The 16,001-nt window shown below is 39.8% G+C and overlaps 1 protein-coding gene across 1 annotated transcript in view; it reads left to right on the top strand.

The window, feature by feature from the left end:
- MYLK4 (myosin light chain kinase family member 4) overlaps positions 1-16,001 on the top strand; it is a gene marked incomplete at both ends in the record, with an annotated part of 99,556 nt that overhangs the window by 12,048 nt on the left and 71,507 nt on the right. The window contains one exon of the mRNA XM_079777914.1: positions 6,026-6,296. Within this exon, the coding sequence (XP_079634040.1) occupies positions 6,026-6,296 (271 nt within the window). The remainder of the gene's footprint in view (positions 1-6,025; positions 6,297-16,001) is intronic.

Here is a 16,001-nt window from a genome sequence, read left to right as displayed (position 1 = left end):
ATTGCTCAGCCTCTGCCGTCAGCTTCATCATCATTTCCCAGGTTATTTCGGGGGCCATCTGGGTCCAGGGAAGGTGCAATGTTCGGTGCTACAGAGTTCCCAGGCTCAGATTCTTCATTTCTGGAAGAGGGTTGGTCCCGTGCCATGCCATGATAGGGTTTAATCTAGTGAACTGGAACCCACAATGGCCCTGTGGGGGTAGAAACACACGCATATCCTCTCCCTCATGTTAATAATTCATTGGGTCCCATCCAGTTATTAGTGTCCTCATTTCACCACAAGACTTGTGGTTTCTGAGGTGGGGTTATTGAGGTAAATAACTGTTCTACAGAGGATTGAAAATGACCATTCAGATTTTAAAAATTAAGGGTAAAGTGTGCTTTAGATAGTATTATAGAAAAATCCTTGAGCCCCATATTCCCCCCCCCCTTTTTTTGTTTTACTAGCATACCCTTCAGGGTAGCAGGGTAGTATGATGGCCTGCCTTTGTGGATTGTAAGGGATTCCCGTGGAATGCTGGATGGACCAAGTTCTGCAAAATGTGGTGAAGTCATGGCTGCTATAAGCAGGCACATTATCAGTTTATCTTATAAACTATAGCTATAATTGGAAAAAGGTCTTACTGAATTCAGGCAAAAAAACCATATTGCCACTTATTAAGAATTGCCAAATACTGGAGGGACAGGTGGGGAGAATATATATAATTTACCAAATTTGCATTAAAAATGCTTCCTGAAAAACAGAAAGTTTAAGAATCAGCAATACTTGCAAATGACATGGAATCTTGTCTTTTTTGCAAAACACAATTTTCCAGAATAACAATTAGAGCTATAAATGAAAGCATAATATGGTTATTATTATTTGACAAAGCTTCCCATGTACCTTAAGCAGAAAATTTTCCTTCATGAAAGAGAAAACAAATACTTAAGGCATTCCATCCAGAGTGGAATGATCTAAAGTCAATTTTAGGTGAAGAAAAAGTTTCTTAAAATTCAAACCCTGGAAGGATTGTCAAATTTATTTTGCAAAAAGATGATATATCAAAGAGTATTAGACACAAACATGAGCTAGTAAACTTCAATTCCATGATTAAAAGATTTTTTTTTGGTAAAAAATACCTGATTAATATGAAACATAACCATTTTAATAATTTATAGAACTTGTGCTTCCTGGGTAGAAAAACAGGAAAGATCTTTTCCCTTTTAATAGACTAGAAAAGGACTAATCAAAATGAGGTTTATTCTCTAACTTAATTTGTCCTTGGGTGTGGTCAGTAAATGACACTATTGGATTTCTGCTATCAGTCTCCCTGAGTACATTGATATAAGCTATTTACCATCTGGTTATACCAGTGATGGGCAACCTTTTGAGCTTGGTGTGTCAAACTTCCCAAAAAAATTGAGCATAACTCGGGTAGTGTGTCACTTTGAGGAAAAAACATTATTTTGCGATATTTATAGTTTAAATAACATAAATGTAAAATTGTTATATATAATTGTATTTAATAAATCAAAAACTAAATATTTAACTTACCTGCTTAGTGACTTCTTTGTTCATCCGTCAGTCGGTTTCTTTTGTTGGTCTTGATATTATTTAGCTTGTGTGGGGTGCCGTGAACTAAGATAAGTGAGGGGGAGGGGGAATTCTTTAACTAACCTGCCTATTAGTGACTTTTTTGTTGCTTAATTTCATTGGCTAAATCTTCAATTGAAGGTTGGTATTTTGTACACTTCAGGCCCAAGCAAGCGCTACTAACTTCATCTGTCAATCTGTTTCTTTTGTTGGTTTTGATATTATTTAACGCTGAGAATAAGGCCTCACAAAAGTATGTAGAGGGAAAAATTGTGAGTAAAGCCATTGCTATATTTTTCAGGGTGCTAAACGTGTCTGGTGGTCGGTTCCAGGCACTCCAAATTTCCTGTTTGTAGTGGCACTCCTCTTGATTTTTCAAGTGGCACCTTTCCAGATTCTCAAGCTTTGACCTCAAGTCGACAAACACCTGAGCCCAGATACTGTCTTGAAATTCTGCAAGTTGCATCTCCAAATCATTACTTTGCATCCATTGGAAACCATTTAATTCCAAACTACTGTAGACTACTGCATCAGGATACTTAATTATTTTCATGGTCTGTTCTAGACTTCTAAATTGACTAAATCTAACACTAAACTGGTCAAGTAATGAGTCTAAAACATGCTGGTACTTCATATGCAAGAGTTCCATTTCATTTTGTACATCTGCACTGGCCTTCTCAAAATACTTTGTTACTCGAGGAAAATACTTATAAGTTTTAGTTTCTACATCTCGCTTGAAAATTTTAACTTTACTTTCAAAAGCTTTTATGTATCCAAACATAACGTCAATACTTTTGCCAAAACCTTGTAACTTTAAGTTCAGTTCATTAATATGAACAGAGAGATCTGTAAAAAACATCAGGGTGTTGACCCACTTATCATCATTAAGCTGAGGAAAGTTTCCCAGATCCTTATCGTCAAGAAATACCTTAATTTCTTCAAAGCACTCCACAAAGCGCTCAAGAACTTTGCCTCAGCTCAGCCATCTTACATTATTGTACATCAGCAGTCCACTGTAGGTGGAATCAACCTCCAGTAAAAGTGCCGAAAATTCTCGCTTGTGAAGGGAGCGAGCAGCTATTAAATTAACTATTTTTGTAACAAGTGACATTAAGTCGTTTAAGTTGGTGAATCCTGCCTTGGCACATAAAGCCTCCTGATGGATAATACAATGAAAAGGCACAATCGGATGTCCAATAGCTTCTGTAAACAATTTGACAAATCCGACTTTTTTCCCCACCATATTTGGTGCTCCATCTGTCGTCACTGACACAACTTTAGAGATATCAATGCTTAGGTCACGAAATGTTTGTATAACAACCTTACATATTTCGCTTCCTGATTTACTTGTTGACACTGATACTAACTTTATCAACTCTTCTCTCATTGTGAGACCATCAGAATATCGACCAATAATGGCCAACTGAGCATGTGATGTGACATCAGTAGTTTCATCAAGAGAGATTGAAAAATATTTATACTTCCTTATGTCTCTCTTTAATTGATGTTGTCCGTTTGTGTTCAATCTCATTATTCGGTCTTTTATGATATTTCTACTGAGTGGTAACTCAGATATTCTCTTAATAATTGCACCTTTATTCTGCATATCATGAAATAGAACTGGTTCACATCTTAGGAGAGTTTCTTTAATAAATTCTCCCTCACTGAGCGCTTTTCCATGCTGAGCTATAGAGTGAGCAATGCTCAAACTTGCAGATGTTAAATTTGTAGAGCCTTTCATAAATTTAAGGATGGAATTAGATTGGCTCTTATAAAGGTGTAGCTGCCTGGAAATGTATTCCTTCCTTTCATCCTCACTTTTTTCCAAGAGCTGGGAATGATTAGTTTCAAAATGTCTATTTATATTCCACGTTCTGCTTACTACCGTTTCAGTACATAGAACGCAAAATGATCTGCCATTTTTTTCTATAAAGCCATACATCTCGGTCCATGTCTCTTGAAAGGGTCGGCCACTGCTACTACCACTTCCTTTACTTAACCTTAGTTTTTTATTTTTTGGGTTCTCCATCAGGGGGGCAGTGACAGAAGATAGAATTATAGATAGCTTGTTAGGCCTGCAGGCAATTAGGGGTTAACTAGTCTAACTAACCACAAAATGGTGCATATAACTGTCTTTTAGGAAAGGGCAGGGTTAATAAGCAGAAATAGGGGTTAATAAGGATGCACAGCAGTAATAGTGGTGAAATGGAGTCTGCACTATGGAGCAAGATGGTGTTCCTTATGTGAATTAAAATGGCTGCCACTATTTCTAATGGCGGGAAACGGCACCCATAGCACACCACAAACCCTCGCCTCTCCCAGCCTCCCCCTCACTTATCTCAGTAATGATGGATTAGAAATCCATGACACCCCAGAACAGTAGATAATGGTTGCTGTGGTTAACTGTTATTTGGTTACTGGTAATGGCAGGGCCCCCAGAGATGCGTCCCCGCTGTGTTCCGCTGCTCCCTGCTCTGCCGGCGGAAGTGAGGGCAAAGATCCCGGCTCAACTGGAACTCCCAGAACTAGACGCTCTGTGCTGGACTTCTGTTGTTTTGGCCTACAGACCTCCGGCACAGAGTGTCTAATAGGGGAGGATGAAACATTTGCGACTAGAGTCTTGGAGTTAGAGTCTAAGACTAGAGTCTAACTCCAAGACTCTAGTCGCAAATGTTTCATCCTCAGGAGCAGCAAATGTTTCATCCTCGGCATGCGGCCGCCTCAGCGGCCGTGTGTCATCAGAAATGGCTATGTGTGTCAGTGCTGACACGCGTGTCATAGGTTCGCCATCACTGGTTTTTACCCTCTGGTTAGGGAGGCAAAATGCAAATCATTTACTCGTAAGTGTCCTTGGTTTAGGGAAGATAGGATTTACTAGATGGCTCCAAATTGCTATTTACTATCTAAGTGGAAACATGTATTTTTATTTTATACTAGAAGCCCAGTGCATGATTTAATCATGCACGTGTAAGCTGTCTGTCCGCTGGTCGGCAGCTCCGAAGTCCCTGGGCCCCTAGGGCGAGGCGGGGCGGGGGCGTGGTCCTCCTGCAGCCGGAGCCCAGACCAGGGTCTTGCCTTTGCCTCCCGCCCAGGAATGCTGGGGCCGCTGCCACGTGCTCCTGTGGCCCAACTGCCGCCAGACTCCTCCCTGGCCTGTCTGTGCCGCAGCACAGCCATGGCGCAGACGCTGAGCTCGCGTCGCCGCTGGCAACGCGAGCTCAGCGTCCTGCCGGCCCAATCACCACCCCAGCCACCCCGAGTCCCGCCCCTTGTGTCACCCGCTGGCCCAATCATGGGCGTAGTGGAGTGATGGTAATTTAAATATTACCTTTTTATTATGTAAGATAGAATACATCATTCATATGAATTAAAAATAAGAACTTTGTTTTTCTTTTTTGAAAAGCAAGAGAGCACCAGGGGTTGGTGTTAAAGTGGGGAGTGGAGGAATCAGCAAAGGCTCCCAAAAAAGAGAGGAAAATCACCAGGACCTTGAGAAACTATAGGATTATCTGTATTACTAGTTGTATTTTCTAAGCAATCCAGGTTCTTAATAAAGCTAGAAATGCACTGTTAAAATCAGACAGGCAGGTTATTTGGCTGGATTTTCTTTTCTTGGCCTTTGATGGAAAACTCGGGGGAAATGCATGGTATTGCCTGTTCCTATTCTTTGTAACTGCCTGGATGCAGAGTTGCAAACATTTGGAGATATTGCAAATAATTTTAAGGATTAAAAAATTAAAACTGGCTAAGTACTTTCAGAAGATCTCTCCTATTCTAGTTGGACATGTTCAAAGGGTAAGATGGGTAAACAAAGGTGTCTGTGGGGTTCTCCTGGCTGAGAATGAGCAGTTATATAATCATGAGTTTAAAAGAGGCAGAATATCTGGACGTATGATCATCAAAGACAAATGCAGTTTTATAATTCTGAGCATGTTGCCACAATGATGAGAGGGAAAGGTGAAGGTGATATTTTATCCACTGCTCCCAGTCTGTCCTTTCCTTACCTGACCTCTGAAATGGAGCCATTGGCCTTAAAAAGCCCGGTGTCTAAAATTAATATACTTCCCCATCTGACTAAGAAGGCAACAGCTGAGTAACATGAGATCAAGGACCATATTAGTTTAAACAGGGGCTCAAAGTGGCGTTTGAGAGAGAGGATACTTATTTTCATGGTGGAGGCTGTCTTTTCGGAAGATTTATGCTGACTGACAGTGAAGTCTTATACCAGAAAACCATGTAGTCATTTTGAACTCTGAAAACCTTCCCTTTACCTGCTGGAACTCATACTCTACACTTGGAGTGCTCAAAACCCTAGATATCCTCCTATAAATGGTAATTACTATATTTTAAAAAAAAATATTATCATAGAAGAGACTTCAAAATTTTCTCTGTCATTTTCCCAAAAGTCAAATAAGTGAATAAATGATGAGAACTCTGTTTCCTTTTTTTGCAGTCAGGAGGAAGGTGCAATCAAAAGTCACAATTGCATCTTGATTTACAAATCAGGGACAGAGGGAGATGAACACAACACTCCAGACAGTCACTTCATCGGACTCACCACCAAGATGTTAAAAGTGAAGAGGCTGGAGGAAATCACCACGTGTTACAACAGCAACGGTCTGGAGAAAGCGACCTTTTTTCAGTGCATGGAAAAGGTTGAGAAGATGAAGTGTTTTCTAGGAGAAAGTTCTAGTGAACAGGATTCAAGATCTGGAAATAATGAGGTAATTGTGTGCTAATTTAGTCTCCTGAAAAGTCTTAGTTCTACCTTATCTTTTCTTACATACATCAATAAAGATAGCCATTCATCAGACCTCTTTCAAATTCTATTTTGTCACTTGAGTGTAGAATTAGAGAACATTTATAAATAGGAAAGCTTTAATTTTATTTCTCTGAGGACTATTCATTTGTAAATTAAACAACTGAGTTTGGGAAGTACTTAGGAGGCCTTTGATTATGCATCTCTACCCGCAGGCTACATTATAGTTAGTGGCTTTGAAGTTATGAAAGCGAATTTATGGAAACACACATTTCTTAATATGAAAACACACATTTCTTAAGAAGGATCATTTAAAAGCATGAAGTTGGACATGAAATTTTGAGAAGCACTGCAATGGGTACAATTGCTGTGCAGAAGTTGCCAGTTTCCTCAAGACATTAATCTCCCAAGCTAGGTGGTAGAGCTGTTGACACTGATGGTCAGCGGCAGAGATAAGCAGGCCTTGCCCAATGGCACGCTGTGTCCTAATCTGTGCAGTACATGGGCCCTCGGCCCATTGTGGCTGCTTGATCTCCGGCAAGTTACTAAACTCCACCTTATCTGGGTAATGGGACGATATCGGTTGTGGAAATTAAGTGTGATAATGGATAAAAAGCACTTAGCATACTATCTGCCACCATGCTAAGCATTTACTACATGTTAGCTAGCAGCAATCCCATCCCCTAGCTTAGCTCAGTTAGTTCCCAGTCATCCGTCCGTAGACAGGCAGTTCCTGGCCCAGCATGGGCCTCACAGCGTGTTGCCAGTGCATTTATTCCAGCACAAACAATTGTTCTGAATGTGTTTGTCACCTTTCTCTAGTGTCACTCCTCAAGGTTGGGAACTCATATCACTTTGCATTCTCAAGTGCTTCCCCAGTAACTGGCACATAGTAGGCACCAAAAAATGTTTGTGGGAGGGACAGATCTATTTAAGTGCAATCCGCTTTCTGGCTGAGGGCTAGAAGTTATTGTTCTTAAAAACCAGAGTAACTGACGCTTATTAAGCAGGTTTGGGAAACCTCTTTCTTTGTCCAGCTACTTTCTGCAAAACACTATTCAGACAGGAAGGGCATTTTTAATGAGCAACAGAATAAAATAGATCTGTTAGGTATAAAGGGCAGAGGAGTCTTTACTGTAAGTGAATACAGAATGGTAAAATGTACTGGAGAGAAGAAGTGAGTGAGGTCAAAACTTAGGTTTTCTGAGATCTCTACTTGCCCTATGAGCTCATGTCTTGAGAAAAAATTTCCACAGGTGAAATTTCAGTCAAATTCGAAGGGCTTCCTCGTGAGGGCTGTTTATAGCCAAACAAACAGAAGGATTTCTTTCTCTGTTCATTCATTTCTGTAGACAGAGAAGACAAAATATTCTTCTCAGATAACTTTGAAATTACCAACTGTCTTAGTAATTTATATGAATTTAGTTCCTTTTACAGTACTCTTTTTCCCCCCCACATTCTGATATAATTTCTATGAGTAGGCAATGTCTTCAGAGGGAGATGGTGCCAAGTTAAAACATGGACATTTTAAGGAAGAATTGTTTTGTGATGAAATTCCTCAGAATATTAGAAATCAAATGATTTGGTAGTCAAATACTTCAAATATACATATTTACTCCTCACCCAAGGGCATGTTTTTATTGATTTGAGAGAGAGGAAGGGAGAGAGAGAAAAACATTGATATGATAGAGAAACATTGATTGGTTGCCTCCCAAATGCTCCCTAACTGGGAATCAAACCTGCAATCTAGGTATGTGTCCTGAGTGGACACCTGCCACCTTTTGGTGCACAGGACGATGCTCCAACCAACTAAGCCACCTGGCTAGGGCTATGATATTTCTTTTTTTTTTTTTTAATTTATTTTTTTTATTGAGGTATTATATGTGTACATATCTTACCATTACCCCCCCCACCCCACACCCACACATGCCCTCACCCCCCAGAGTTTTGCGTCCATTGTTTATGCTTATATGCATGCATACAAGTCCTTCGTTTGATTTCTTATCTACCCCCCCTCTCCCTAACTTTCCCCCTGTAATTTGAAAGTCTGTTTGTTGCTTTAATGTCTCTGTAACTATCTTTTTGTTCATCAGTTTATAATGTTCTTTATTATCCATAAATGAGTGAGATCATGTGGTATTTTTCTTTCATTGACTGGCTTATTTCACTTAGTATAATATTCTCCAATTCCATCCAGGTTGCTGCAAATGATGAGAATTCCTTCTTTTTTATGGCAGCATAGTATTCCATTGTGTAGATGTACCACAGTTTTCTGATCCAGTCATCTGCTGACGGGCACCTAGGCTGTTTCCAAATCTTAGCTATTGTAAATTGTGCTGCTATGAACATGGGGGTGCATATATCCTTTCTGATTGGTGTTTCTAGTTTCTTTGGATATATTCCCAGGAGTGGGATTACTGGGTCAAATGGGAGTTCCATTTTCAGTTTTTTGAGGAAACTCCATACTGTTCTCCACAGTGGCTGCACCAGTCTGCATTCCCACCAGCAGTGCACGAGGGTTCCTTTTTCTCCGCATCCTCGCCAACACTTGTCGTTTGTTGATTTGTTGATGATAGCCATTCTGACAGGTGTGAGATGGTACCTCATTGTTGTTTTGATTTGCATCTCTCGGATAATAAGTGACTTTGAGCATGTTTTCATGTGTCTCTTGGCCTTCCTTCTGTCTTCTTTTGAAAATATTCTGTTTAGGTCCGTTGCCCATTTTTTTATTGGATCATTTATCTTCCTTTTATTAAGTTGCATAAGCTGCCTGTAGATGTTGGAGATTAAACCTTTATCAGTGCTAGCATTTGCAAATATGTTCTCCCAAGCAGTGGGCTTTCTTGTTGTTTTGTTGATGGTTTCTTTTGCTGTAAAAAAGCTTTTTATTTTGATGTAGTCCCATTTGTTAATTTTCTCTTTAGCTTCCATTGCCCTAGGGGCAGTGTCAGTGAAAAAGTTCTTTTGGCATATGTCTGAGATTTTGTTGCCTGTGGATTCCTCTAGTATTTTTATGGTTTCCCGTCTTATGTTTAAGTCCTGTATCCATTTTGAGTTTATTTTTGTGTATGGTGTAAGTTGGTGATCTAGTTTCATTTTTTTGCATGTATCTGTCCAATTTTCCCAACACCATTTATTGAAGAGACTGTCTTGATTCCATTGTATGTTCATGCCTCCTTTGTCAAATATTAATTGAGCATAGTGGTTTGGGTCGATATCTGGATTCTCTATTCTGTTCCATTGATCTATATGTCTGTTCTTGTGCCAGTACCAGGCAGTTTTGAGAACAGTGGCTTTGTAATACAGCTTGAAATCTGGTATGGAGATCCCTCCTACTTTATTCTTCTTTCTAAGGATTGCTGCGGCTATTCGGGGTCTTTTTTTATTCCAGATGAATTTTTGGAGAGTTCTTTCTAGGTCTGTGAAATATGCTGTTGGTATTTTGATGGGGAGTGCATTGAATCTGTAGATTGCTTTGGGTAGTATGGACATTTTAATGATGTTGATTCTACCAATCCATGAACATGGTATGTTCTTCCATCTGTTTACGTCTTCCTCTATCTCTTTTTTCAGTGTCCTGTAGTTTTCCGCGTATAGGTCTTTTACCTCCTTAGTTAAGTTTATTCCTAGGTATCTTAATTTTTTTGGTGCGATGGTAAATGGGATTTCTTTTTTAGTCTCTCTTTCTTTAAGTTCACTATTGGTGTATAGAAATGCCATAGATTTCTTGGCGTTAATTTTGTATCCCGTTACATTGCCGAATTCATTTATTAAGTCTATTAGTTTTTTGATGGAATCTTTTGGGTTTTTTACGTACAATATCATGTCATCTGCAAATAAGGACAGCTTCACTTCTTCTTTTCCAATTTGGATGCCTCTTATTTCTTCTTCTTGCCTAATTGCGGTAGCTAATACTTCCAGTACTATGTCAAACAGGAGTGGTGAGAGTGGGCATCCCTGTCTTGTTCCTGTTCTTAGGGGAAATGGTTTTAGTTTTTGCCCATTGAGTATGATGTTTGCTGTGGGTTTATCATATATAGCTTTTATTATGTTGAGGTATGATCCTTCTATTCCCACCTTGTTGAGAGTTTTTATCAAGAAAGGGTGTTGGATTTTGTCAAATGCTTTTTCTGCATCTATTGATATGACTATGTGGTTTTTATCTCTCAATTTGTTTATGTGATGTATCACATTTATTGATTTGCGGATATTGTACCATCCTTGCATTCCTGGGATAAATCCTACTTGGTCATGATGTATGATCTTTCTGATGTATTGCTGGAGCCGATTTGCTAGGATTTTGTTGAGAATTTTGGCATCTATGTTCATGAGGGATATTGGTCTGTAATTCTCTTTCATTGTGTTGTCTTTATCTGGTTTTGGTATTAGGGTGATGCTAGCTTCATAGAAGGAGCCTGGAAGTGTTCCTTCCTCTTGAATTTTTTGGAATAGTCTGAGGAGGATAGGTTTTAGTTCTTCCTTGAAAGTTTGGTAAAACTCTCCTGTGAAGCCGTCTGGCCCCGGGCTTTTGTTTGCCGGAAGCTTTTTGATGACTGCTTCAATTTCTTCCATAGTTATTGGCCTGTTGAGATGTTTAGATTCTTCCTGATTGAGTTTTGGAAGGTTGTATTTGTCTAGGAATAAGTCCATTTCCTCCAGGTTGTCCAGTTTGTTGGAATAGAGTTGTTCGTAGTATTTTGTAACAATCCTTTGTATTTCGTCAGGGTCTGTTGTTATTTCACCTCTTTCATTTCTGATTTTGTTTATTTGGGTCCTCTCTCTTTGCTTCTTGGTAAGCCTGGCTAGAGGTCCATCAATCTTGTTTATCTTTTCAAAGAACCAGCTCTTGGTTTTGTTGATCTTTTGTATTGTTTCTTTGGTCTCTGTGTCGTTTATCTCCGCTCTGATCTTTATTATTTCTTTCCTTCTGCTTACACTGGGCTTTTCTTGTTGCTCTCTCTCTAACTCTTTGAGTTGTTTGGTTAGGTAATTTATTACCATTGTTTCTTGTTTTTTGCAGTAGGCTTGTAGAGCTATGAACTTCCCTCTCAGGACTGCTTTCGCTGTGTCCCATAGATTTTGGATTGTTGTGTTTTCATTGTCATTTGTTGCCATGATGTTTTTTATTTCTTCCTTGATGTCTTTGGTAACCCAGTCATGGTTTAATAGCATGCTGTTTAGTCTCCATGTGTTTGATTTCTTTGGGTTGTTTTTATTGTAGTTGATTTCCAGTTTTATGCCACTGTGATCTGAGAAGAAGCTTGATATGATTTCTATCTTCTTGAATTTGGAGAGACTTTGCCTATGTCCTAACATATGGTCTATCTTTGAAAATGTCCCATGTGCACTTGAGAAGAATGTATATTCTGTGGCTTTGGGGTGAAATGTTCTGAAGATGTCGATTAATTCCATCTGGTCTAGTGAGTCATTTAGGATTGATGTTTCTTTGCTGATTTTTTGTTTAGGGGATTTGTCCAATGGTGATAGTGGGGTATTGAAGTCTCCTACTATAATTGTATTGCTTTCAATCTCTCCTTTGATATCTTCCAGGAGTTTTTTAATGTATCTTGGTGCTCCTGTGTTGGGTGCATATATGTTTACCAGAGTTATTTCTTCTTGTTGGATTTCTCCTTTTAGTATTATGAAGTGGCCTTCATTATCTCTTGTTATGTCCTTCACTTTGAGATCTAATTTGTCAGATATAAGTATTGCTACCCCAGCTTTTTTTTCATTTCCATTCGCCTGGAAAACCTTTTTCCATCCCTTTACTCTCAGTCTGTATGCGTCCTTTTTTTTGAGGTGGGTTTCCTGTAGACAGCAGATATATGGGTTTTGTTTTCTTATCCAATCTGTTACCCTGTGTCTTTTGATTGGGGCATTCAATCCATTTACATTTAAAGTTATTATTGATAGGCACTTATTTGTCACCATTTTTATTCTATACCCCTGTGTTCCTTCTTTGCTTCCTATTTCTTTCTTTCTTTTTTTTTTTTTTTTACAGCAGACCCTTTAGCATTTCTTTCATTGCTGGTTTGGTGGTGATAAACTCCCTTAGCCCTTTTTTGTCTGTGAAGCTCCTGATTTCACCTTCAATTTTGATTGATAGCCTTGCTGGGTACAGTATTCTTGGATTGAGACCCTTCCTTTGCATGACTTTGTATATTTCATTCCATTCCCTTCTGGCTTGATGAGTTTCTGTTGAGAAATCAGTTGCTAGTCTGATGGGGGTTCCTTTGTATGTAACTGTCTGTCTCTCTCTGGCCGCTTTTAAGATTCTTACTTTGTCGTTGGTGTTTGCCAACTTAATTATAATGTGCCTTGGCGTCGGTCTTTTGGGGTTCATTTTGCTTGGAACTCTGTGAGCTTCTTGGATTTGTGTGGGTTTTTTCTTCCCTATATCAAGGAAGTTTTCTGTTATTATTTCTTCTAACAGGTTTTCTATTCCTTGCTCTGTTTCCTTTCCTTCTGGTACCCCTATTATCCTGATGTTGTTTTGTTTTGTGTTGTCCCGAAGTTCCCTTAGGCTCTCCTCAAGCTTTCTAATTTTTGTTTCTAGAAGCTGTTGTAATTGGGTATTTTTTTCCATCTTGTCTTCTAGCTCACTTATGCGGTCCTCTGCTTCTTCTAGTCTACTCTTGATGCTTTCTATTGAGTTCTTTACAGCAGCGATGTCATTTTTCATTTCTTCTTGGTTCTTCTTCATTTCCTCTTGGTTCTTACTCATATTGTCGAATTTGTCTTCCATCCTTTTCAGCCACCTTATGACCATTTCTCTGAATTCTTTCTCTGATAGGTTGTTTGCCTCTAGTTCGTTTACTTCCTTTTCTGGTGATGCCTGCTTCTCTTTCCTGGGGGGGCTAATTCTTTGTTTCCCCATGGTCTCTCTTCTCCGGATGTCTGGTTATACAGTTCTCTCTCTCCGGCGTTGATTTAAAGGTACAAAATACAACACAACCAGGCACAACACACAAGGCACTGAACAGAATTGTATTCACGATATTAATAACCTCCAATAAAGGTAACCACCAGAGAAAGACAAATTAGGGAATAGGAGTGGAAGAGGGAGAGTAAAAAGAAAGAACAACAACAACAAAAAAGAGTGTGAATCTGAACTTGGGAGAAGAGCAGAAAGAAAAAAGAAAAAAAAATGTGTAAGAGAGGCAAGAACAATACTAAGAGAGAAAAGGGGAACAAACTATATATATGGGGAGTAGACTCCACTAGAACAACCACTAATCCCAGCAAATTCCAGCAACATGAGCCTGGAGATTAATACAAACTGCAACAGCAACTAATATCAAGTGAGGCAAGGGAAAACAAAAGTAATAAAAAAAACAAAAACAAAGCAAACAATAGAACCAACCAACCAAACAAAAAGTATAATCAAAACAATCTCATAAAAAAGCATAAAAATTCAATCTAATCAACATTCAAGCAAACAACAACAAAAAGCCAGAGAGAAAAATAATTTTTTTAAGGGGAAAGGTTAGGAGGAAAGTGATGGCAAAATGTTAGCGTTGAGATAGGGTAAGGGAAAGATGCAAATAGAATGTAGGACACTAATCCCAAAATAAAAGAAAGAGAAAATCTAATGACATTTAAAAAAAAAAAAAGTAAAATAATAGCAATAATAATGCTGATTGAAAATAAAAATGTAATAATTAAAAAGGTGAAAATCGAGGAAAAAGAAAAAAATTTTTTTCTTAAGTAAAAGATGCAAAAAATGAAAATAAAAAAATTAGAATAAAAAAAATTGAAAAAAAATTGAAAAAAAGAATTAAAAATTAAAAAATAGGAAGACTAAAATGTGCAGTAGCGGCTGTCATTCACTTCCTCTTTTATTCTGTTTGGTATGCCTGTTTCCCAGTCTGGGCGGTATTTCAGTTCAGCTTCATTCCTCTGCTCCTCCGTGTTGTAAGCCAATCCTGCTTTTTAAGCCGGCCGTGTCTTAATTTCTCGTACTTATTTTTGATTACACCAGAGACAATTAGCGTTTCAGCCCCTGGGTGGCAGTGTTTCTGAATTGACTTCTGGGCCTCTCTAGCTTTTTTTTTTTTTTTTCCCCTCTATGGCACTCACTACCGGTTTGTGGAGGTGTGTGCCTCACAGCTGCCTCTCCGATGGTCACACCTAGCTCTGTTCCCAGGTTCCGAAAAAACAACTTCCCCTGCAGTCTTTCAGGGTTTTTCCACCTGGGCTTTCCTATGCGTTGGGCTTAGTAAGCAGAGTCGGAAAGAGCCCAAGTGTGCGGACAGTGGGTCTGTGCGCCAGACTAAGGAGCCCGCACTCCTTTGAAAATTCTTAGTCTGATCCTCCTCGTCAGATTAAAATGAGTTGATTTTAAGAGGTCACTTCAGTTAGCAGCTCTGAGGACCCCCTTCCACATTCAGGGATCACGGCAGCTCCAACTGCTGCCGATTTTTCTAGGCACAGACCTCCCGGTTCCTGCCGGTCTTGCGGCTCGCGCGCTTCCCTCCCACCGCGGGGATTAGAAACCACACCTTATTTCAGGCGAAATCTGACCTTTCCGTGGTTCAGTGAAGGGTTCCTTTGAATCCGAATGTTTGCGCCGATAGGGGACCGGTGTTCTGGTGCTCGCAGCTGTTCAGTGTTTGCAGTTGTCGCGGAAAGTCAGGTTTCCAATAAAATCCTCCTTTCCTTGCAAGATGGCGAGGCGCCCGGTGAGCCCGCAGCTCCGGGAGGGAACCCAGCCCCTGTCAATGCTGTCTCTATGTGGTCTCCACTTATGTCCTTGGTTATCAGGGTTCTCTCCAACTAGTCTTCAATTGATTTTTCAGGAAGTTTTTCTGTATTTTAGTTGTAATTCCAGTTTGGTCCTGGGAGAGTGTCAGTGTAGCTTCCACTTAATCCGCAGCCATCTTGGAATCTCCGGGCTATGATATTTCTGAGGGAAAGATTGAGAATGTCATTCCTCAGAAACCCTAAGAGAACATCCCTCACAATTAATCTGATGTGCTTTGTGTAACCTGGGCCTCCTGGCTGGGTCCTGCAGTCAGGGCTGTGCAGAAGGTGTGGAGGAATGGCTAGTAGCTCCATATGTCCCATTCAGCTTCTTCTTTGTAAATGGCGAGGGGCCCAGAAATGTCAGCAGTAAATTTCCCTGTCTCTCTTGCCTGGTGGAGGACAGATGGGCACACGAATGTGAGGCTCAGAGCTTTTCTCCTTTCTGTGGCTGCCAAGGCCCCTGTGCTGGAGGCTCCTGCCTCCTCAGCCAGTGGTGCCAGGGTAGCCAGAGGCCTTGGCAGTGGGTGGATGGAGAAGGGCATTCCAGCAGCTCAGATGTCTCTGGGTATGTAGACAGACCTAGATTGACTTGTTTCCATATTCTGCTGGGGTCACAGTAAAGAACACTCTTTTCTCTCCAGGGATTTTTTTTTTCAAGCCATAATTTTCTCCACTTATTCTCCTTTCTCTTTTATCCCTTCTCTCCTTGAGAAGATTAGCACTGCTAATCATAGTAAAAATCTTCACCGCCGTGCACTGGAAAGAATGTACTCTGGCTTTCAGACACTGTGATGTGGAAGCTGTGTTTTGGAAAGTTTGGAGTACAATTCTTTCTAGAAAAGTCTTTACTCTCCAGTCCCAGTAGAGAAAATTATCTGTAAATTTAACAACTTATATTTGTTAACATGGTCTGGTAAAGTTCAGA

The sequence above is a fragment of the Cnephaeus nilssonii genome, assembly GCF_951640355.1.
Source record: "Cnephaeus nilssonii genome assembly, chromosome: 7".
NCBI classification, from domain to species: Eukaryota; Metazoa; Chordata; class Mammalia; order Chiroptera; family Vespertilionidae; genus Cnephaeus; species Cnephaeus nilssonii.
Note: the sequence above shows the minus strand (reverse complement) of the source record. Positions and strands in the feature narration are given on the sequence as shown.